At 31.8% G+C, this 25,291-nt stretch overlaps 1 protein-coding gene across 1 annotated transcript in view; it reads right to left on the minus strand.

The window, feature by feature from the left end:
• The window catches only part of LOC148279172 (protein still life, isoform SIF type 1-like), a 55,166-nt gene that overhangs the window by 19,003 nt on the left and 10,872 nt on the right, over positions 1–25,291 (minus strand). Inside the window, exons 4-11 of the mRNA XM_088230334.1 lie at positions 17,968–18,086; positions 14,486–14,613; positions 10,680–10,747; positions 9,392–9,586; positions 8,438–8,577; positions 6,421–6,630; positions 3,535–3,637; positions 278–442 (exon numbers count right to left, since the gene is read on the minus strand). Of these exons, the coding sequence (XP_088086460.1) occupies positions 278–442; positions 3,535–3,637; positions 6,421–6,630; positions 8,438–8,577; positions 9,392–9,586; positions 10,680–10,747; positions 14,486–14,613; positions 17,968–18,086 (1,128 nt within the window). The remainder of the gene's footprint in view (positions 1–277; positions 443–3,534; positions 3,638–6,420; positions 6,631–8,437; positions 8,578–9,391; positions 9,587–10,679; positions 10,748–14,485; positions 14,614–17,967; positions 18,087–25,291) is intronic.

Raw genomic sequence — 25,291 nt, forward strand, 5'->3', positions numbered from 1 at the left:
AAAAGGATAGTTCCGTAATCATGCAAATAACACTGCTTATATCAATGTCATTAGGTGTTTCAATATAATCTTGATATTATAACAAAATATATGGAAATTACTTAGGCATCGGTGGTTATGTGGTAAAATACTCGCTTACCATTCTTTTGAAGCAATAATGTGGTGTCTAATAATGATTTTCGCTACATCTCACAACGTCCTCATTTCAAAGTCGGCTGTTTTTCATAAATTATAGCATTTTGAAAATAATACCTATCTAGAGATGAAAAATACGTACCTTGATCCCATAAAACGTCCCGACTGTGAGCTTTGCCGTCCTGTGTTGTTGTTGCTAGGCTGGTGGTGGTAGGGCGCTCCGTAGCGCCTGCGGCCGCCTCCGGTGACGTCACGGGACTCTCTGTCGAAGGCATTGGCTTTAACATCCTCTTCAGAGTTCCTGAATCTAAAGACATTCCGATCTGATTACCTGGAAATAAATCCTTTTTCCGACATACTGCCATGATACATCATACATGGGTAATGTAACACTGGTAAGAATTTTTTAATGTTATTTATAATACAAACAGATGTACAGGTAAAATTTATATACAAAGAGACTATTGAAAAGTCGGCCCCATGGTGTAATGGTCAGCGCGTCTGCTTACCATGCAAAAGGTCTCGGGTTCGTTTCCAGACATACGAGTACTTGATATGAAATGTTTATTTTAAAGGGTGTTTTAACACTAGAATATTTCATAGTCCCTAGACTGGTACCTGAAGTGCAAGACTGATCATATTACCGTCATGTTACAAAAATTATTAACATACGCTACAATTGGTGTACCAATGCAGTGCTTTCTGAACCAATTGGTGCAGAAAAGGAATGATGTTGATGATTGAAAATACATATTTCTAAAAATAGTAGCGCTTGTAATCCAATAAAATGTAATTATTAAATTGTAATAAAGTAAAGCGACGGTTTAAACTATGTAAAAAAAATATATATGCTATTGAAACAATGGTATTTGTATAAATAAAAAAAATAAAAAAAGGTAAGAAACAACAAAATAGTAGAAAGGACAACAGAAAGAAAGTGATAGCAGTGGTGGAAGATGAATGAAGGGAAGTAGTAGTGTAAAATTGCATTCGATTTGATGACGAGAAACAAAAAGCAAAAAAGACAAAACGTGTATTCTGTAATTCTTAATCAATCTTGTTAGTTAAATGAATCAAATTTAATATTTTTAATTTTGTAAATCAAAATCTGGTCGAAGATATCTCTTCTCTGTGTGAGTGAGACAAGGTTGTAAAATTTTAAAAAAGCTATATAATTTGGAAAATTCAAATGAAAATCGCATTCTGCTTGTTTTAGGATATTTTTTTGTTCACTCTTAATTCTATTAATATTTCATTTTAAAAACAGGGGACCAAAAAGCAGTGCTATATTAAAAATGGGAGCGTACGTATTTAATGTATAACGTTACAAATTTTCGGCATCATCGATAAGTTTATAAATTAATTCAGGTATTTAAACGAAAAAAAATCGATCTTAAAATCACCTTACAAACCGAAAGACAAGAAAGATTGTGGCAAAATTCCATTCTAAAACGAGATGTTCGACTTTGTGGACAAAATGACAATTCTGAACAAAATTTCCATGGCTGAAACAAATAGTCACATAAAAACTTGTCTCAACGTGTGATCTCGATATTTTCAAAGCGTACACTTTAACTATAATAATTTCAATATGGGTATGTGATATTTAATAACATCCATGGAAATGGATTCATGCAACAGAATTTAAAACAAGTTAACACAGATTCGTATAATTGGAAAATGTTAAAAAAAAAAACACAATATTTGACGACTTTAATTTAATTTGCCAAACTCACAGTGACAAGGGCAATGTCAAATTCTGTTAAAGTCGAGACTAACGAAATTGACATTGATGAATAATAAATTAATACGACTTTTTTCACCACCATTCCTCTTCCGGACTTAATGGTGAATAGGGCACTGTATTAGTATACCAATCGTAACGTGTCTTAATCATTTTTGTTACATAAAAGTATGATGATTAGTCTTAAGCCGGGTATCTATTATGTTTGCGCACCTACTGCGCTCTGCGCTCCTGTAACTCCTCTAATGGAGACGCTATGCTTACTTTTACATGCAACACGCCTGCTCCTCTTTGTGTTCGCGCTAAAAACCGACAGAACTTGGATCGCTTGCCGCGGAGCGCAGTAGGTGCGCGAACATAGTGGATAACCACCTTTACGCTTGGGTTCCAGTCCACGGACTATGAAATATTCTAGTGTAATAATATATTTTTAAATAAATATTTCATAGCAATCATGTCGGAAAATTGAACCCCATATCTTTTCCATGGTAGGCAAAGGCGATGACTACTACACATACGAGGCCGATAATTCAACAAACTGGATATCTTTACTATGAACTAACCCGATAGGAAGACCCTTGATCTTCAAACCAGTTTTCTGGTATGTGGATAGAGTGCTTTCACAGGAATATGATATGCGTAACTCTCTACTCTCTATCTTTTTCCAATACTTCATGATCTTCAGTAATTCATATATTAAACTGCATATTAAGATAACCAAAGAAAGGTGAAATCAACACTATAACATTTTTGGTTATATTTCAAAAATATTTATTTATTCATTTTATACATAACATACAGTACAAGTTCTAAGCACTAAAAAAAAAAAATACATCGTAGGTTACACTGATTGACGAGCATTGATTTTATAGATTGAAAGGCAGTGGAGTTATTGTTTTACGACACAGGGGTTGATTTGTGGTTCCGGGTGGCCAACACAAAGTGATACGCGTTACTTCGGTCCGCAGAGTTTTTTGTATCTTTAGTACCCGATGTCTCGCTCTGTACTTAGAAGTTGGCGAAAGGGCCAAAAAGCCAGCATTCGTACTTAACTGAGTAGGTACTAGGAATCGATTACTATGATCTGGGTTAATCAAATTAGAGGTATATATCTGGCTGAAGCACAAGATTGTACCAAATAAGGTAAGCGACTGGGTAAGCAGGGGCAGACAATTTAACATGATCGTACGGTATGAGAGCCAAAGCGGAGCCTAGTACCAAAGAGTTCCTAGTACCAAAGCTGGTACGCTAGGAGAGCCCCAAGTAGGTGTCTTTATTAAAAAGTACCAAGAAAATAGGCAAGCGGAATGGTTAGAAGATTATCTATATTTCTCCGACTTCTGGAGCTAGAAAGTTGCTTTATAAAGGTTAAAATAAAGGGGGGGGGGTGACAAATTTGGGGGTCTCATGGATTGAGCGCGTGTGACTGAAAGGATGTTCGAAGTCGTTAATACTTAACTATGTTGTAAGAGTAAGATGACAATATGCCAAAAAATGTATTGTGATTAAAGCAGGTGCTATAACATTAAATTTTATATCTGTTTCAATAATTTGTTTACCCTCTTTTGTAGTAACAATATGAAATCCTTTTTTCATTGACATAAAAAAATATAACCCAGTTACAATAATTTGTAAGGTAATGAAATTAGACTTACCCATATTCATGTCTTCAGTACTTTTTGATTTGTTTCGTCTAGCGGCGCTTGTATTATTGTTCATTACATTGTGGTGATGAGCTCTCATTTCAGCTTCTCGAACCTGCAAAAAAACGCTTTTAGATTAAATCCACTAAATTTACCCCTCCTACGTATAATATCGTAACCCACAAATTGTATTTATTTTTTTTGGTCTGTTTAGCATTATATCTTTAGTTCCAAAGCAGAAAAAAATATTTTGCTATTAGTCACGTTTTTTACTATTTTATAATGTAAAATAATATTGTAATGAAATAAATGTAATTTTTTGAAATAATATTTTTTTCTGCTTTCGATATTTACCCTATATTACATCAACATCATTATTCTCTTTCCGCACCTAATGGTGCCCAGGGCACTGCATTGGTACACTAATCGCAGTGTATCTTGGTTATTTTAGTTTTACAAAGGTAAGCTGATCAATCTTACGCTTCAAGTGCCAGTCCAGGGACTATGAAATAATATTCTAGTGTAAAAACACCCCTTTAAATAAGTATTTTATGTCTACCATGCCAGAAAGTAAACCCGAGACCTCTTGCATGGTAGGCAAATGCGCTGACCACTTCACCACGTGGCCTATATTTTTTTTATATGGGAGTTGCTTTATTATTTACCTTGTTTATAATATACAAGGAAAACGTGGCCTATATTACACAGTATGTATATGAAAAATTATTGTTACGCAAACATAAGGCAGAATTTGTTAATGAGTTTGAATGGACTGTACGTCTGGATTTACAAAAAATATATTTGAATATGGAATAAATTAACTTTGTGGTCAAACGTTTTACTAATTTTAGTAAATAATTGTATATAACCACTTACTAACTTATTATATGACTACTGTACCCGTCTCTTCGTTAGGACATTAATTACGCTTGCGAGTTCCATTATACATATTGTATTCCATTATACATATTGTCCATGTATATATAATTTTCTCAAACTGAACGGTTTGGGTAGGTAGGAAGAAACTGCCTTAAGGCAATATGCCCGCCCTTATATGTATATGTATATTGTATATGTAGTGTTAAATAAATAAATATAAAACCTACATCATACAATACTTAATGTTCACTGTTGATATATATTATATATTATTGATAGGTTTAAACTTTTCGAAAAAATAGCTGGAAAGAGGGAAAAGAAGAAGGGAAGAGCATAAATTTTCGAGATATAGGTTGACCATTACAATGAATGATGAAATCAGACAAAATCTGACACAGGCTTAATAAATTGATAAGATTGAGAGTCACTGAAATGGTTTGGTCATGTAGAACGATTTGATGACGAAATAATGATAACATAGATATATATGGTGCGAATAAATATTTAATCAATAAAAATGCTTACTATTTACCGACGCGTGTACATAATGAAAGGTTGTTGACATAATCTCAAAGTAATGAATACGTGATCTCCCAAATATACATGTTGAATAAGGGCGAAAGGCGCTAGGCGCATGTGACCGAAATCCCAGATTGATTTAGCACTATCAATCAGCATACTATGTTGTTTTCAGCAATATTTCAAGCATGCATAAATGTTTGTCGATAAAAACTAGATTTAACTCCCTCAGGAATTTATCAAGATTAACAGGCATTTACGGGTATAGTGACATGTTTTATACCTATTGGTTTACCGAATAACTTTACACACTACATTCCTTCAAGTCCGGGATATTAAATGAATTTTTTTTTAGCCTTTGAAAATGGTGGAGCTTTGAAATCAGACAAAATAACAAAAGGTTACTGAATGCGAATAAAGATTGAAAACAGCTATAAGTTTAGGATCCGCACTAAGCAGAATTGGCACGACAACGAAAAACGTTATGATGTTCGGGGCTCTTTTTATTCAATAATAAAAAATATATACTATCACTGAATTATCCGACTGGACACCAAATCATGTTACATTCGTATGATAAGTTATAACGTAATACCTTATACGTACTTATACCCGTATGCAGAGACAAAACTTAAGGTGAGGAAAGTACATTCTATTGTCTTCACCTTCGGGTTATTCTCCGCATTTGAAATTAGAATGTACTTTCCTCACCTTAAGTTTTGTCTCTGCATACAGGTATTAATGTCCAATGAGCGGGGGTGAAGCGGGACGGGCGCCGGTGAGGCGGTAGTTCGATTGACAAAATTCAGTAGATAGCACGTATTTGTAGGCTGTTAACTTCGCTTCGATATTTTTATTTTTAATTGTAAAAAACGTGAAAAATCTGACATAAAAACTTAGGACATGTCATCTCATTGCTTTAAAGTACATTTCAGTTTTTTTTTAAAGAAAAAAACCACGAAACAGGCCCAAAAAGCGATTTTTTAAAAATTTGTCCATTTTGTCTCACTTCGCCATCCGCGCTATTTTTTAACCACCGGGCTTTATAAACCAGTATCGCCGACGCAGGATCAAGCGGTTCAAGGTTCAAGCCCCGCTCTATCATAATTTGTTTCCCATTTTCTAACACGATTATTTACTACTAAAATAAAATAGAAAGAGCATTTCTTTGAAAAAAAATACTAAAGCTTACATCACTAACAGAAGGCTCCAGGTTCGATTCCCGGACAGGTCCCAAAAAAATGCAAATTTTCTTGAGCCAAGCGTTTCTGTGCTGTAATTATGTAGTAAAATACAAAATGTGCAGGTTGGTTTTCAATTTATGCACTCTTATTTTACTTGGAAAATGTTTACATTTTTAACGTGTTCCGTATTATTATGTCGTGAGCTTCCTAAAACGAGCATCTATTTGTACCAATAATACAGGGCCTGCTATTACTTATACTTCTTATTTAATTGTTTTTAATAAAGATGAAAAAGTAGGCAAAAACTTTTTTTTACCATTTCGATGTCTCCGTAGTCGATGCTCTTGGCTTGTGTCAAAACATGGTGCATGTGATCCTTTCCGGGTCTGGTGCTGGTACTGGAAGACTTGATTCCCGTGGTAAGGGTCCCACCAGCTTGGACACCTTCAGACTTGTGTTCCTGCTGACCTCCTACTGGTCCTTGCGGTCCTAATGCTCCGGTCTGAGCTTCTTCACTCACTCCAATCTGATAAATACATTTTTATAGTAAGCGGTAGGAAAAGTTGTTATACATGTGTGCAACCAGCACAAGAAGTGCAAAATTGTGAGAGTGAAGTGATTTTTCTGTAAAAAACTTAAAATTTACCAGTTCTCTAAGTCATTTGAATAAATTAGCAGAATGAGATGACAAAATAAATAATTTTATTAAAACAATTAGTTGAACTTAAGGTCGAACTTAAGATCAGTATTTACAAAATCCCAATAAATCACCGCTGTAGATTATCACATTGCAAAATACTAGTATTACGAAAATGGGGCTGTATTAGTTATCCAGAATAATAACTATATTTGACTCAATCAATTATTTCTGAAATTTGAAAGAATTATCTTCTTTATAAACAATCATTATTTTTCTTTGTCCGTTTAACGCCGCCCAATGGTGCATAGGCCATTTAACAAATTATATATATAGAAGCGCAACGCATATATGGTAGCGCAGAATCTCAAAATCTCTGTTCGGATTTGATCGTATAAAATTATTCAATAACAAAAATTATCCAGATGTACTAGTTAAAGCAAAAACAAATAATATGAAACCGTAGAAATAATAAAATCATTATTATCGAATTCAAAATTAAAGCAGATTTTTCATAATAAAGTAAATTTGTAAATGTAGATTTACTACGGAAATGATTATGAGTAGTGTTTTCAGCCAAAAAAAGGAGCAATTGGTGGATTTATTTTGTATTCAAATACTTGAATAATGCATTGCGTATTTTGTTAAGATATTCATTGAATATAATTTGGTACTGTATCATATTGTACAACAAATAAATTAAGATCTTTAAAGGGTTATATCGGGAAAATAGAAAACAAACCTAACATAAGATCACCTATGTACTCTGATTTAGGAGCTGAGCGAGAATATTACTTAAAATAGTAAACGTAATTGGGATTTTTTGGTTCAAGTTGCAAAAACTTGGCTGATTCAAAATTGCTTTCAAGTAGGCACCATGTATCTGGCTTATTAAATTTATCCAGACCCACGAGCTAAATTAAAGACAAATAATGGGAACTTGCAGAAATAATAAAATTATTCTTATAGAATTTTATATAAAAGTTTGTTTTATGTACTAAAAGTAGTATAAATAAATAGATAACATTAACACAGACAAAACCAGATTTCTGAAAATCAGTCGACTGTCTTATGACAACATTTCCCTGGAGCTTCAAAGTAAAACAATAGAGAGAGTGATGATCTTCAAAAATCTTCTCCTCAAAACAGTCTACTCTCAAAAGACCCAGACCCATACGAGGAACTGAAATGCCGTATTGAAACAGTTCATGCAATTTTTATCTAAATTAGAACATGTTTTGCGATTGAAACATGGACCTTAAAGGTCAATATGTTGAACAAGTTGGAAGCCTTTAAAATGTGGTAACCACGACGCATGCTAAAAATCTCATTGATGGAAAGGGTAACAAATGTACAGGTAATCAGCAGAGCAAGAGTAGATCGCTAGTTGATTGGTATAGTAAGAGGCGTAAAATTGCATACCTGCGGCACATCTTGCATGGGAACTAGTATGGACTTCTCCAATATATTATGAAAGGCAAAATAGAGGGACACCGAGGAATAGATAAGGGCATGGTTTCGTAACATACGGAAGTGGACTGGCATCAGGAGCGTCGGGGAATTGTTCCGATCGGCGCAAGAAAGAGATGCCTACTCCACGGTGATCATCAACATTAGGAGGACATAATAGGGCACATGAAGAAAAATAATAATGAAATAATAATTGATGCAGTAGTAAATGCCTGAAAAAACTTACATTATTCTGAGTTCCAACGGAAGCAGTAACTGTCTTAGTAACAGTTGGTGTATTGGTTGTCATAGTAGCTGTATCCTGGGACTTGTTAATCCTACTTCCAGTTCCCGTTTGCCCTCCAGCTTCTGCTGATCGAGACACCCCTATTAAAAATAAATAATTAACCACAAGTGCTTAATAATTGAACCGGCATACACTTTGTAACACCTCATGATAAATAATAATAAAGCGATACACGTAATAAAGTTTTATATCACCCGTTAATTGAAAGAGTCTCCCAAAACTATGGTTGTGTAATTTTAATAGAATAAACTTATGTGTGCATCAGAATAAATATTTGGGATGCTGGCTTAATGATCAGTGGGATTACTCTCAGAAAATCAAAGTTAGGCTAGAGATGGCAAGGAACTGATTTTTCAAAATGCGTGACCTCTTTAGTAATATAGACATTTCCATGTAATGCCGACCACTTAAAAAAGGAGATAAAAATAAAAACTTGCTAAGGAATACCAGTTACTAAAAAAAAGGCCTCTTTTATTAAGTTGCCTACGTAAGTTAATCAATCTTAATTCCTAGCTAGTATGTACGAGTATATAAAAGTAAAATTGAAAATAAGTTTTTGATTTTTTTTTTTAATCATAGTTTATTAACAAAATAAAAATTACTTTATCAACTACATATTTACTTAGGTATTAGATTTCTCTGGATCATGTCTAGTCTGCCTAGCTGGGTACAACCTGTTTAAGGCAGACATTTTTATGCAAAAATAAACAATAACATTACTACCTACTGGTTAATTTACTTTACAGTTATACGATAATTATTCATACCATTTATTATTTAAGAAAGTATTTTGAGTAGATTTTCCGATTTTTCTCGACCTAAACCCAATAACCATTTATACTTTGAATCTTAATTGCAGACAATGCGTAGGGCTTTAACAAACAACTTTACTACCTTTGGTTGGAAGAGTATGAGCATTGGCCGGCGCTGGAGGGGCAGAGCCGCTAACGTTATCATATAAGGAAGTGCTGGATGTGGCCGCAGCCACCTTGTCCCCTAGAGTGGTGGCGCCTGGGCCTGCGCCCCCTGCGCCCCGCGCCCCCTCAGTCTCAGTAGCGCGAGTCGTAGCGCGGGGTAAGGTCGAAGAACCTGGTAAGAAGAAAACAAATTTAGTCCAAAACATTCGAAATAATTTGAATTTCATAAAAATAAAAAAAAACATTTAATGCCTTCTGAACTGGAACCAAATAAATATACGATCGTGTAGATTTAACCTTATTTATTAGATTGACGCAGATATTAAGCGGATCCGAAATATTATTTTTACAATCATTCTTTCACCAATTTTTATTTCACTTTAATATTCACGAAACAATGTAAGTAATACTTTTTATAATTCTTTATATATGTATATTAATTCTTAACCCTATTTAAAATTAATTCACTAGTAATGTTTTTATTATAACTTTAAAAATATTTTTAAAATTGAAATACGTATTGAAGAATTCACTATAATTGAACTGTCATCATCTGCATATTTACATTTTATAATTTATGTATATTTTATGTTTGTTTAGTGAATCTTTGTTTTTGAAAACCCACCAAAGGAATTATACTAATGTTAAGAATTAAAATGTCCTTTTTTAATATTATATTTAATATTGACTTTTAAGTATGTGAACCACGTGTTGCTATTTTCGCGAAGACATTTTTTTAATTTGCTTGAAAAAACTGCATAATTTAGAAATCGCATGAAAAAAGCGCACAAAAATATAGGGAATTTAAGGGCTTAGAAGAATAAAAAAAAACAACATGTTAATACAATGACAGATTTATCACAATTTATAAATTAAATATATTTGCAATGTTATCATTAGATCACACATAACAATATGTATGATATGTGTGCCCTACTTTAAGATTTAAATAAATAAATAAATAGGGGAATGATACACAGTACGTAAAGTGATGACTTGAACCAGCCAATGTCAGATCATCAGCCCAAAATTCCGTATTTTCTTCCAAAAATATTATCCATATATGTTTGTAATATATACAAATTTTATTAATTTGTGTCACATTCCTACAATACTAATTATTTTAATTTCATTGGTTCACTTTTGCATTTAAATCTGGAATTCCTTATAAAATTCTGATTTGAATTAATTGTATCCTTAATTTTATCACATTTAAATAAGAGGGTAACTATCAGGTTTTATGAATGATTTAAAAATTGACTTACGATACCGCGGATCTTGAGAACGAAGGCGATTGTACTGGTCTGCTGTCATACATGTGCACTGTGGTTCCCTAAAATAAGAGCATTTGTTAAATAATGAGAAAAAAAAACATTATTTATAAAAGAAAATGAGACCCACAAATATAATTATGGTCTATTAATGCATATTTTGTAGGAGAGATTAAAAAAAAATATATTTTCACCGCTGTTAATTTTAAAAAATAAAATTGTTTTGAGAATTTTTTGTTTGTTCATCATGCTCGTCAACAAAAGATTTTGGGTTAGAATGTTAATGTTGTTTTATTATTATTGTGATAAAAAAAAAAATAATACCACGATTTTTTTGCGGCCTCCGTGGTGTAATAGCAAAACATTTGACTCTCGCACAGAAGGTTCCGGGTTCCATACCCTACCCGATGAAAAAAAAAAAAAAATCTCAAGCCAGGGTGTTTTGTTGAGCTTGCCATATATTTATTTATTTAACTTTTTGAACATAATTTTATTTGTACATTGTCGGGCTCTTTGTCAAATGGTTATTTCTTCCAACTAACCAATAAAATTAAAGTTTTATTTTTATAATTCAAGTTAAAGAACATATTCAATAGAAAAAAACATTAAAAAGCTAAAGATATATAAAAATATAAAAAGACCTATTTGTTTAAAAATTACCTTAAATCGAAACAATTGCTCAACGGAAAAAAGGAAAAAAGAGAAAAAAATAAAGGAAGAGAGATTAAGGAAGAGAAAGGAGATGTTTCTTCAGACGTGATTTAAACAGAGATAATGCAGTAACATATTTGATGGAGGATGGGAGATGATTCCACAGTCACACGTATTTCAATTATATTTATTTTGTTCAATATACCAATATAGGTTGATTTGTTTAAATTATATATAAATATACTATTTGTATATTAATTCAATAAAAAGGACGAACTATTATTTTATTTCGTACACGCTGGTTAACAACTCAATTGTGTATTTACTTGTACAATTTCGGGTTTATTGAAGGAATCATACTTATATAAAATCGACAGGTTTTAAATTTCTGCATGCATATCTAATAAAATTGGTTTCTTTTGTATGTAGTCGGCCTCGTGGTGTAATGGTCAGCGCGTTTGCCTGCCATGCAGAGGTCTCGGGTTCGATTCCTGACATGGTTGATATAAAATATTTATTTGAAAAGGTGTTTTTACTCTAGAATATTTCACAGTCCCTAGACTGGTATCTAAAGCGTTAAACTGATCATCTTATTTTCATGGAAAAACAATAATTAAGATACGCTGCGATTGGTGTACCAATGCAGTGCCCTATGTGGAAGGGAGTGATGATGATAAATACGTAAAAAAATATTAAGTTTTCTTTTATTAAATCCAGATCATGCACAGGAATGCCAGTGTTATGATGTGCAGAATATTGTGTTGGCGAATTTCTAAACGGAATTAATATATACGGCCTTTTTGGTAGTGGTATTGTCACTGTATAAAAACATTTCTCACCAATACATGAGTCCATTATTTTTAAAGTGTTTTTTAATTTAGACCTCTATGTTTCAATTTTTGATATACACGAAAGTTTAACTCAAACTAAGACTGTTCTCCGCAGTACAGACCAATATTTTTTATTAAGTTCAGTGTAATTTTCAAGGTGCATAAATCGATTCATTCGATGATTAATAAAAAAAAAACCCATTTCGACTAATTTTACTTTTAATGTAAATGACTTATGTTTATTTAATCCCATACTATAATTGTTGTACACCATTTTTGTTCATATTGAAATAATGTAACATAATTTTTCATTCTTCATCAGGTAGGTATGCTTCGCGTTTCACTATTTGCTTCAAACCAGGCGTAAAGGCAGTCTACAAATGTAATTTACTGATAAATAATAACTGTAAAACCACACCCACAACCATCTGTCAAAACATGTATTTAAATCTGTTCCTACGACTTATTTACAGTAATTACTAGATATTAAATTACAAATATTATTCCTTTTAGTATAATTATAAGGTGTTTCAGCTCACGCGTAATTCTGTATTTTTGCATTATTTTTCACTGACAGAAACATAAAATTATTAATATTAAATACCTGTTTTTCTTTTAAAGTGACAAATGTAGAGGAGGAAAAATTAACTTAATATTGAAATAGAGCATTTTCATTTTATTTTTAGACAATAACATACGATAATAATAGACTGGTAAATAAAAATGACTTTTTTTTGAAAATTTACAAACAAAAAGAAATTATCGTAATAGTTGAATTTTATACAGCAAATTTAAACAAGATATACATTTTTTTTTGTCATTCGTTTATTTATATGCCTAACTCTAGGAGGCCAAGATCCCTGTGTTAAGTAGGGATGCAACATAATGAAAAGTGGAAGCATGCATATTATTAAATATATTATGCATGCATATTGTCTTTATTGAATCGGTTACCGCGTCCTCTGTATGGTAATACCTACGGTTAAAAATTAAAATAATAATATCTTTCACGCGACGAAAAAATCCTATACAATTCAACTACAAACAAAAACTTACTTCCCTTTCAATGGTTTCGTCAGTAAAGGATCTTGACATTACTTTAGATAGTAAACTCTCCTATCGTGAACACATTGATAATATTGTATGCAAATCTCTCAAACTTCTTGTTTTTATCAATAGAGTGACGACGACTTCAAAAATATTAATACCATCAAAACTCTTTATTGCCCACTAGTTCGACCCCATCTAGAATACGCTTCTCCTATTTGGTTTCCATTCTACAGGACTCATATAGACCATATTGAGTTTTTCCAACACCGTTTTCTAAGAAAAGTGGCATGGTTGCTCGGATTACAAAGGGGTAATTATTCCTATTTTGAAATAGAGCAATCTCTTAATCTATCTTCATTGGAGAGACGTAGAACTGAGATGGACTTTATATGCATTTTCAAAATACTTAATGCTATAAGTGGTGTCCCGTCTCTGTTGCAATCAATTTCTTTTCATGTTCCGTAGCATGCCACTAGAAGTCAAAATCTGCTATTTATAAAATCTTCTAAGAGAAACTTTGGTTTTTATGCCCCAATGTCCAAAATGTGTAGATTAGTCAATACATCACACGACTTGGAATTATTTGGGATAGATCTTCCAGCTTTTCGTAGATCTCTTCGCGACTAAACAGTGTGGGATGAAATTGGATTGGCATGGTTTAGCTCGAAGTCTTATGTTTTTCGTTTTTATAAATATATAGTTTACCATTATTAGCTTGCCCTTGTTCGTCTTTGCCAAATAGTTTTATGTTCTTTTGGTTCAGTTTCTTGCATTTATGTTTCTTCATGTAACTGTTGTAATTGGCTTAGGCCGTATATATAATAAATAAATAAATATATTTTAGTTTTACTGTATTACATTATCGTAAAATATTTTTAAAATGCATTGTTTTCTTTTTTTTTTAATTTTTGGAAATGTAAACTAAACATTTTTAAGCTATTTTGTGGGTTGTCCAAGTTATTGGTTTTAGTATTCACACCTCTTCCCCAAGAGCTCCAAAGCTCAAGAAGTCACCTGTTAATATTAAGGGCGGTGTTTAAATTACCTTGCGGGTAAGATATCTCTTGGGTACTCTCGCGTTTAATGCATGTAAATGTAGACAGAGTAATAAGAAACTCTTGAAATCGCAATTAATAAAATATTGGGTTCAGGTTCTAGTTTTGCACGTACCCTGCTGACGGTTTTTTGGTAGTTCTATCAATGTCTGAATTAAGGGACACGACATACAGGTATTTGATAAAGAAATAATTATTCGTATGGAAGACTTACCTGGCTCTGTTAGGACTGGCAGGGGTAGAAACAGGCTTCCTCTTGGCCTTGGGTTTCTGTTTTCCATTGGGGACATCCTTCAAGCTGTAGCTGGAGGAAGCCTTGCGCGCGAACTTAAACTGCGGCGACTGCAATTCGTCACGCTGACGTTTGAATGCAACACCAATCATTTTACATACAAACAGTGGCTAGGGGTGCGGAGGTTTGGGTGTGCAAAAAAGGGGTTTAGACTAATGTTTCACTCGGATGACGAGAATATGCCTCTGACCGTATTTATATTTTATAAATAATATTTTTTTTAAATAATAAGTAAAACCACATAAAAAGTTGTCAATCGCTGAAAATCAGTATTCGTGTATTTTTTTACTACGACTTACATTTTAATATGGTTTATACATTTTATGTATTCCGAAACGTGTTCATATTTATCGTTTTTTAAATCCCATCTGATCAAATAATGTATTGCATAATACAACTTTCTTTGTTGAAGAAAAGTATTTGAGTTCTTACAATTAAGCCAAAAAATTTAATTTTGGGGGGCTTTTACTACTGGTGGTAAATAACTCACTCTTAGAAAATGGGAATCAAGTTGTTGTAGAGTGGGGTTTGAACATCGTACATCTGATCCGTGAGTCTGCGACACTATAACTAGGGTTTCCTAGGACAGCGGCGCCCGTATCTTAACGGCCGTAGTGAACGGTGATGCGGTAGACAGCAGTTGTAACGGGGACTAGAGAGTGGTTTCGTAGGAAAACGGTGTTATCAACACCATTTAATACTGTTTTCCTCGGAAATCACTTTTTAGTCACCGGCCGTTAAGATACGGGCACCGCTGTCCTAGCTAGGAAACCTTAGCTTAACCACGGTACCGACCCGGTTTGAAATTGCGTTTTTTTTTTTTTTAAGGCCGTTTACCAGAACATAATAACATCGGCCACATGTGATTCATAGTATTTTTTTTCTGTTAAGAGTTTTATAATAAAAAAAGAACATTGTAACGAGTTTTCGCATAAGTCGCTAACATCACCGCAGATATGAATTTAAGTGCTTTAAAATAAAATAAAAATGGTATTTATCTCGGAAATATGTAAGTAACCGTAAAGATTATTCCATATCGCTCTCATAACGCGTCCAAGATTTTTTTTCTCAAGAAAGAGTGACAAATACGTATTAAAACTGAAGGGGCCGGTACACGTCACGCATAACGCGTAACCGTCAAGTATTTTAGTGCCTTATGCACCCTGTAAAAGAACGAGCACAACACTATTCCTTCTTTCTTATCTGATATCGTTCTAAGTAAAGTGTACATTGTGTTGAGAAAACTTAGTTCATCAATCAACTTTGTTCTCAAGAACGGTACGTACTTTAACCAACTCGCGTTTCATTAAAATGTAGGTAATTTAGTTGAATTTGTGAGTATGTAACAAGTTTTTGGGTAATCGTTAGTTGGTTGATAAGGTTTTTCTAACACACCTTTAACTAAATTTGTAATAAACGTCTACACAGTACAGATACCTTTAAATTTTGATTTGGGAAATATTTGGAAGATTTATTTATGGATGAAAAAAAACTGTTTTTAAGAAAGGAGCAGAATCAAATATTATTATTAAAAAAACATATTCAATGCGATAAGTGGGGAATATTCTCGTCATTCAAGTTACAAAATAAAATCAGAAAATTTTGATTGAACATTCTAATATGTATTTACTTTGTAAGTTTTCGTCTTACATTCATATTAACATAAGTACCTATACATCATTCTCGACACGGGCCAGCCCATGCTCAATGGGGGAACAATGGTATTCTTTTCAAAATAAAAATCTGTATTTTATATGAATTTGTCAGGCGAAAGTTTGAATTAGAAATTACTAACGAAACATGATTATTGAAATTAAAGTGAATCTCACCTCCTTTTTTTATACAATATTATGAAAATGTAATTTAAATTAATTGATAACTTTTGAATAATAATTTCATTTATATTATTCTAGGTTGATATATTCATTTTTCAATTTGAATTTATTATTTAATCATTCTGACTCACAAATTTGCATTTTACCTCTACACGAGTAACTCCAGTGAGGACACATTATTTTTAATTTTTCATATTTCTTTAATGGGTAAACATAAGAGTATTATTGCAAATGTGCAACTTTTCAGGAGAGCAAAAAAACGTCATTATGAACCCAATTATTTAGCTTTAGAACTCATATTTTGCAAAATGGGTTATTATTTAAAGATAATTTCGTTTGTGTTAAAACATTTAAGTAATTTGTACAAATAACAGAAATATTACAAATATACTACTTGAACCATTAAAGATGGCACAGAAATGAGTCTATTCATACAAGTAGAACTAACTAATACTATTTCTACTACTCAATGAATGATAGAAATGAGTCTACTTATATTATTAAGACCATCTTGTACGTTTTGTGCCACTGAAAATATGTCACAAATGTGCATACTTATTTCAATAAATCGAAGTTTAATAAGCACAGAGTTGTTTATTTATGTTTTGAGTAGTCGTATCAGTGTACTGTTAATACAATACTTTGAGTTTGTCCAAATTTTTGTAGACAAGGACTGGATTCAATTCCTTGGGAGCTGTTAACATTAACATATTACAACAGAGATGAAGAACATTTTGGAGAAGCTAATATAGAAGTCTAGGCATCTACAGGGCTTACATACTATCAACAGATGAAAGAATTGAAGGAATATAAATGTTCAAATATGGGTAAAATGATGAATGTTACACAGTGTGTAATGTGGCCACTGAAACCAGCCAATGACAGGTCATAAGACTTGTAGATGCCTAGACTTCTATATTACCTTCTCTATAATGTTTTTCATCTCTGTTGTAATACGTTAATATAAAATATTAATAGCACATGAATCACACATTATCATCATCATCGTCTTCTTGCTTTCGACATGCTGCGCTGTGTGGGTCATTGGCTAGTTTAAGTGGCTACTTTACAATGACAGGTCATAAGCCCTGTAGATGCCTAGACTGCTATAAAACCTTCTCTAAAATGTTCTTCATATCTGTTGTAATATGTTTCTCTTAATACCATTGATGCAGGCATGTACTAGGAACGTTTTCGCAAATAAATCACAAAATGAACAAAAAATCAGTTACACTCTTATGTCGGCCCATCAAAGATTTTATATAACGCAAAAATAATTTAACTTGATATGGACAAAAATTGAATTCTTAATATTTCTTCATCTTAACTCACGATTTTACCACATTTCTAATGTTTTATGTAAGTATTTTGATATGTGTTCAAAACCATGGAAAGGAATCACGGGAGCTAGGTATACTAAAAATATATTTGAAATAAAACATCGGTGCATTAATAGTGAACAAGTCAACGTATTTTTTTTGTTCATACTTGGAAGCAAATATTCAAATCATTATATTTGAACTTGGTGGGAATCTACTGATATAAAGTATGTATGTGTATTCAACTTACGCAACATTCTCGAAACTGTTTGGCATCTATTGGAGAAGTAAAGTTAAGCCCCCAAGTATCGTTAGTCATGGGGTCCTTCCAATACACGAAGCATTCAGATGCTTGGCCGATACGAGTTCCTGTGAACATTAAATATTTCAGATTACAAACAACAGAAAAAGAAATTTTTACATGTATACATATATGTCAGCATACAAAGAGACGGTATATAAAATAAGTTAAAAGTAGTTCGTTAACATAAGTGTTTTTTACAAATAATTCGTTAGTGTAGTAGTTTTACATATCATAAAATATTTATACAGAGATGATTAAAATTGACGGTTATTACTAGTGATAAAAACTGGAATCAATTTTATTGATTTTTGCCGTTTTTTTTTTGGTTTCTCCAGACAGTAACTGATGCTTTCTTAGCTATTTTTACAATCCGTGTAGCTCGAATGCGACAGGGAAACCCCTTGGTGGAAGGTAGGATGGCCTCCCGAATAATTGACGTGTCTCCTATTGCTTCTGAAATCATCCTGGAAGTTCAGTCATTCGAGACTCTGTCAGATTATCTTACTTAATCAAATCCACATAATCTGTTGCCTAAATACCACATTCTGGTTATGAGAATATTCGGATACTTGTAATTGCAGTCCGTTTTATTTTGCAGGCTCTCGGAATTCTTCTAAAAACCATTTTTTTCTCTCGTTAGGTAGCACTGCTAAAATAACATTTTGAGGATATGAATTTTTATTTTTTTAATAATTGGGTTATAATAATTACTCATTTTCTTTCACTGGATAAATGACAAGATAAAGCAATTAACTCATATAAATTCTGCGCATCATAAAAATTTGATGGTTCTGTTTTTATGTTGAACGACGTATAACTTTAATAATGAAAGTCATTAATGCCACTTTTTAGTCTCAGGTGGATTATTGTAAGACACATTCAGATTATGAATCCTGTTTGCGGTTGAAGGCTACTTCGAGTGCCATATTTTTCTAGGGGTTCTCTTTAACATATTTTATTTTCAATGTCCAAAGTTGAGAGCTTCACAATGTCTAAGTATAGCTGATCAGTATTTAAGTCTTTTTTATTAGTGACTTCAGGTGGCTGTCTTTTTATTGAGGTGAATAAAACTATAGGCAGCTTCTCGCCATCCAACAATTATAATTTATCCTATTTATCTCGTGAAGTTTCACTTTCTATATTTATAGATACTTGACCAATATACTCATATTCCAGTTCTTTTACCAGACTTATGTGATTTTCATTTTGATTTTTCTTCGGGTTTTTGAAAGATACTGTGGTTTTGCCTTTACGTTTATCAGAATATGAATTAATCTGATCAGCATCTGCTGTAATTGGCTGAGATTGTAAAGTGGTTCTTGTTTTTGTTCTCTCACGCCGAATTAAAAATTCAATCAAATGTGTTTGATATGTTGCTTCGTGATATAAGGCCAACATCGTGAAGTGCAGCGGACACGATAGCTGTCCCTGTTCGATCGAAAATGCCATACTGATCTAATGTTCTAGCTATAGCTGAAAATTTGGTAACTTTAAGTGTGGGGTCTGAGATTTGGGATGCGCTTTCAACAATGTCCGTTTGTATTGGAAAGTCAGTACTCTCGTTTACACGCTCCTTCAGTTTGTTCGTATTTTTGTTCAAAATGATATTGTGCTTAATTATGGACATTTATTCTCATTTTTCAATATCTCAGCAATTTCTTTATACGCAGTGTAGATTTTTTTTGTTTTATGTCGCATGTCAGTTTAAATGCCAAAATACATACCATATTACGTTTTCATAGGTAGAAAGCCAATTTGGCTAATCATGTATTTTTTTAATATGAGTATAGTACAAAACTAGTTCAAGTCACACAATTTACACAATATATTAGCAATTCATTTAGCGGGAACAGCGGTCTATAATGCTTTTCTGACGGCCGCTCGCTAAGTTTTATGCAGTTTTACCAACTGATTTGAGAGGATGCGGGGAAGGAGGTTATTTATAAAAGCCATTATTGTGTATTATTTAATTGATGAAAATTGTTTTTACATTTTTTTGTTGCTGAATAACAATTATTAAGTATCCAAAATCATTTTACCAAAACGTGTTTTTTTTTTTTTTAAATCTAAAATTCAACCTCTCGTGGCAAATTTTATTACCACTTCAATAATATTTTTTATTTTATTTTTCACTGATTCAATATACCATGGACAATCTTTTCCGCATAAAGTAATTTCGATTATTTCATTTTTTATTTCTCCCTACAAGATCGACCCACTCTTATAAATACGTAGTGTTTTTAAAGTAGTATGGGGGTATGTTTATGTCAGGTATATCTTGGTCGTAAACATCTCTGAAAAAGTCAGCAAAAAGATTAATATTTTTTCCGTGCTAGAGATAATTTGACCATCTAAATGCATTTGGGGTGGATTTTAGTTACTATCGTGATTTCATTTTTTTATACATTTTCAAAGATTTTTAGAATTCGGGGCGTTATTTTATAAGTTACTAATGTGAGATCTAGAGATTTATAGCAAAATCTTACAATCTTTTCTAGTTTTAACGAAGTGAACGTAGCCCTATGCTAAATGCCGTATCTTATTTTTTTTTGTCCCGTCATTTATTTTTGCGAATTAGCTTCAGAAGATCGTAAGTAAACCATATTGGATAAGTTTTATTCTTGGATGTAAAAAATAGGATGTAAGAATTTAAACTTCGAAAAAATACGGAACACAGTTTTTCTATAGATTGCTCAATGTTGACATAATAACGATTAATTTGTATTGGCTCATCGGTTATCTATAGATTCAAAATCCCCTTTTTGCTTATAAAAATTTCCTATTTCCCAACCAAATACATTCACCAATACTTCTCCTCTCCTCCAATATTAAAATACGTATAGTTTTATTTTACAAACAAAAAACTTCTGATATTTATTTGATTAACGTGATGTATAAATTAACTGCATTTCATCATCGTCTAAATCTTTAAAGACGAACAAGGGCATGTAATAAACCCTGTAAATGTCTGGATTTTCATATTTTTTCTTAAATAATATATGAGTTAAAAATCTTTGCGCTGTGTTTCGTTTTAGAAAAACAAGCTGGCGAATCATTTTTTATAAATTAAAATTATAAAACATCAAACAAACATTTCCCCAATTTAACACGAATTATATCAAAGGCCTATACTTTGAAAATTGTATATAATAAAAGGAATGCTAATTGATTTGCACGGAAATTTTTACTATCCAATATTGGATCTATTGAACCATATATATTTACAAAAAATAATTAACAGATCAAACAGTTTATGCGGTTGAAAGAAACCCTATTAATTAATACCCAACGAAAAGCAAAATATTTTAATTCCTGGTAATGTTTTTGTTATATTAATCCCAATGCTTTTAGAAATTGATATTGATAACACGTACACATTTTAGGAAGTTTATGGCAAAATAATAGATTAAAGATTTTATTCAAAAATATATTTTTAACATTCTGTTACGTGTACTTGAATAAATTTACGATGGGTTCAAAAATGAATCATAATTAGAAAGTAAGGGAACGCAATCTCAGGCATCGAAAACAATGTATTAGGTATATAAAAAAAACAGATTATTTATTTATTTATTTTGTTCATTAACGCCCAAAAGGCATTTACAAAAAATAAAAATGAAATACATGCTAACATACTAAATAATAAACAGAATATACAGAAAAAAATGTGAAATTAGTTAAAAAGGATATGATAAAAAGTTTTTCAAAGTTAAAAAAAAAAAAAAACGATAATAACAAAGGTATGCAAGAAAAAACAGTAAGCATATAAACAAAAAATGCAAAGATATAAGCTTATGAAATAAATTCTGTAAATCAAACAATAAATAAAGTGTTACGGTAAGCAAGAAAGACATTTTTAAGTAAAATTAATAAACAAGCAAGCATATATTATCACGAAAAAATAAGAAATAAAAATATGTATCTATGAAATGCGTATTTGCCAATACTACAGTGCAATTCGATATAATTGTAAAAAATAAAAAACAAGTATAAAGTAATTAAAATAAACAAGAAAGTATTTTTTTTTAATTTATGAAATTGAATTGTCAATAATAGTTTGACGAGCAGCTACAAATAAACTTGATATCGTGGACTTATAAGATGGTGAAGAATTGGACAGAATGTCTGCAGCCGTTCCATAAGTGTTACCTAACCTATGCAGTCTCGGTATCAATGAATTGTTTTGTTGGTTGGAAGAAGTACTGGAGCAATGAAACAATAAAGTACTCCTAGTGTTGACAGCAGGTACTCTAAAATTAATCAATTCAAGTATTTTTGGTGCGTCAAAAAGAGAGTTTACAATTTTATACAGTACAATGAGATCATTAATAGTTCTTTTTTCATAAGTGTTGTTAGGTTAAGCAGTGTTAATAAATAGTCATAATTCACATTTTGTATTGGAATGTTTAGTTTGTAGTTTATCGTAGAAATTTATGTTGAAGGTTTTCTATATTATAAACATGAACATTATAGCAGGGTGACCATATTGATGAATTAAAATCTAAATTACTTCTTTCAAGAGAACAGTATAATATTTTCAATGATCGGATGGACTTGAAATTTTTTGTATTTCTCAAAATAAAGCCCAACATTTTTAATGCCTTGCTTTAAATTTCATTGGCATGATATACAAAAGACAATTTTTCATCAAAAAATACCCCGAGATCCTTTATCACAGATACTGTAGAAAGATTGACAATGATAAAAAACACTTATTATTGTATTGGCTGGTTGAAATAAAATGCTATTTGGCAATGCACAAATATGCAAGCACAAAAAGTTAAATAAATGAAATTAAATATAATAATATGTACTGCGGTCAATGGCATTCAATTAAACAGGCATGTTAGTAGCGCATGTTTCAGCGCATTTCAGTCGGTGGGTTACGTTCACTTCAATCGAATGTCAGGAATTTTAACGACGACTTATTCAATCGTCTTTCTATTATGACCATATTATTATTTATTTGTTTTTATTTAATTAGATGATAAATTCACAGGTTAACGTAAATTTACTTACAAGTAAAACAATATGATTAATAAGGAAGTAAACTTAATATGCATCAATTCAAAATATCTAAAAATTACACACATATTAATTATCTCTATCCGTAATATACGAATAATATTTCGCTCGTGATGCTTCCAGTTCCCTTAAACATTCAGACAACTTATTACAAATTTTTAACCTTTATAGTAAAGTCTGTTTTGAGTTTCAGTCAGTTTCACCTTAGGAAACCTCAAATCACCTCCATTTCTCGTTTCATAACTGTAGAAATCTTTATTGTATTATATACTTTCATCGTGTACCCAGGAAGTAGTCTTTTTTTCAACTATTAAATGAATGCCTGAGTATTGAACAGAATTCTATTTTAAATATCTAGGATATTTTATTTCTCTAACTTAAATTTAATCCTAGTGCCTATATGGACCACACCTTAATACCACTCTCAATGCTCTGTTCTATGAAAAAAAAATTCAATTTTTTATCGTTTCTAAGAAACAGAACAGTAGAGCAATAATTCAAGTGTGGCATTAAAATAGACTGTTATATCAATTTACTTGAATTCATATTGAGTTTTTTTCTAATTCATCCTAAGAATTCTACTTTTTTGGCATAGTTTTTTGTTATGTTATCAATATGAGGCCTAAAATTTAGTCTTCTATTAATAGTTATATCATTTTGTTCAACCAGTTCGTCTATCTTCCTCAAAACCTTCGATAATCACGAATTTACTTTTTGAATCGTTTAATTTAAGTTTATTTATTTTATTAAATTAAGCCAGGAGGAAGTGGAACGTTTAACGATAGCAATACCTATCGCAAAAAAATATATTATTGTGATTTCGTCAAAAATAACAGACTTTGATAAAAATTTAATTAAAAGGTGTGCCACCATTTTACTGACTCTATCTGATTTGTTTGGTCCTTTTAAACTGCTAGGCAAATGGTTGAACCTCTATTGTTTTTTATCTGTAATATAAACATTTTTTTCAATTTGTCAGTAAAAAGTTTTATAATTATTATTCATTAGACTTCGGTGCTTCTGTCTCGAGGAAGTTTTTAGACATTTTGGAAAAATGGTTAGACTTAAATTGTCTAACACTAAATCATTCGAAAACAATGAACCTGTTACTGTGATTAAAAAAAAAGAATTAATTTTTCATTCAAAATATGCAGGCTTTTTGATACGGGAAAATCTTTTTTTTAGGTTTATAGGACTATCACTAATATTTGCCTTAAATTTCATGTTAATATTTGCATTTTTCGAATCGTTGCACACGTGTTTTGTGAACAACAAAAAGTTAATTCAGTGATTTTTGCAATGGCTGATTTTATTGAAAAGTTAAGCTTACAACAACAAGCGGAATAAAAGTTCTACTGCAGCAACATACAAAAATTTGCAGAATTCAAAAATATACGCAGGTATTGCGTCCGAAATTGTTGAAGATCGGTAAGTAAAAGATGTGTTGTGTGTAATGTCAAAACTCGATTCAACTCTTTAGGAATGTTTTTGAGTATGACAGCTATTTCAACAGAGATGGAAATCTTCCTTAAGAAGGAAAATAACGACCTTTAAACAAACTCAGAGTGCTGAATTTAACACTTCATGAAAAACGATAACGTAGGCAAACGACATGTCATAAGTCCTCGAAATGCTTGGGCATCTATATTTTCTCATAATTTATTCGTCTCTGCTGAGATGTTTGTTTATTCACGGAATAGGTTTTGGTTATCTTCTAATATACCTGTCTATTTATGTAATGATTTCTTTGGGCCTGTTGAGATGTCAATCAATTTTTTTTTTTACTACCCAACTGCCTAACTAGGGATAGCTTTCCCGTTTCAATGCAGTAAATTTATATTTATTTTAAATGAATGTAATATAATAAATAAATATAGTTTTTTTCCGAATAATTAGGTTTTGATACCTGTCTAGCCATGGAAAGATTCCTTGGTCCGTTAATATGTATATATACCGAATAGTTTTTGGTATCTGTTGAGATACCTATTGATTTATGTAATGATTCCTTCAACTCTGTTAATATGTCTGTCTATCTATCGAAAAGTTTTTAGTATCTGTTGAGATAACTGCCTTATTAAATAATAGTGGATTATATTATTATAAAAATTATTTAAAGCATTAACATTGTGGTCAAACATTTTACTAAATGTTATTTAATATTTGTACATTACCACTTACCGACTTTTCTGTCTACCAGTTTCAAGACGTACTCGTCTCTTCCAAACCAACATGCAAAACCCACTAT

Source organism: Micrasema longulum, unplaced genomic scaffold, assembly GCF_059751315.1.
Source record: "Micrasema longulum isolate JH-2025_06_02 unplaced genomic scaffold, ASM5975131v1 h1tg000747l, whole genome shotgun sequence".
In the NCBI taxonomy this organism is placed as follows: domain Eukaryota; kingdom Metazoa; phylum Arthropoda; class Insecta; order Trichoptera; family Brachycentridae; genus Micrasema; species Micrasema longulum.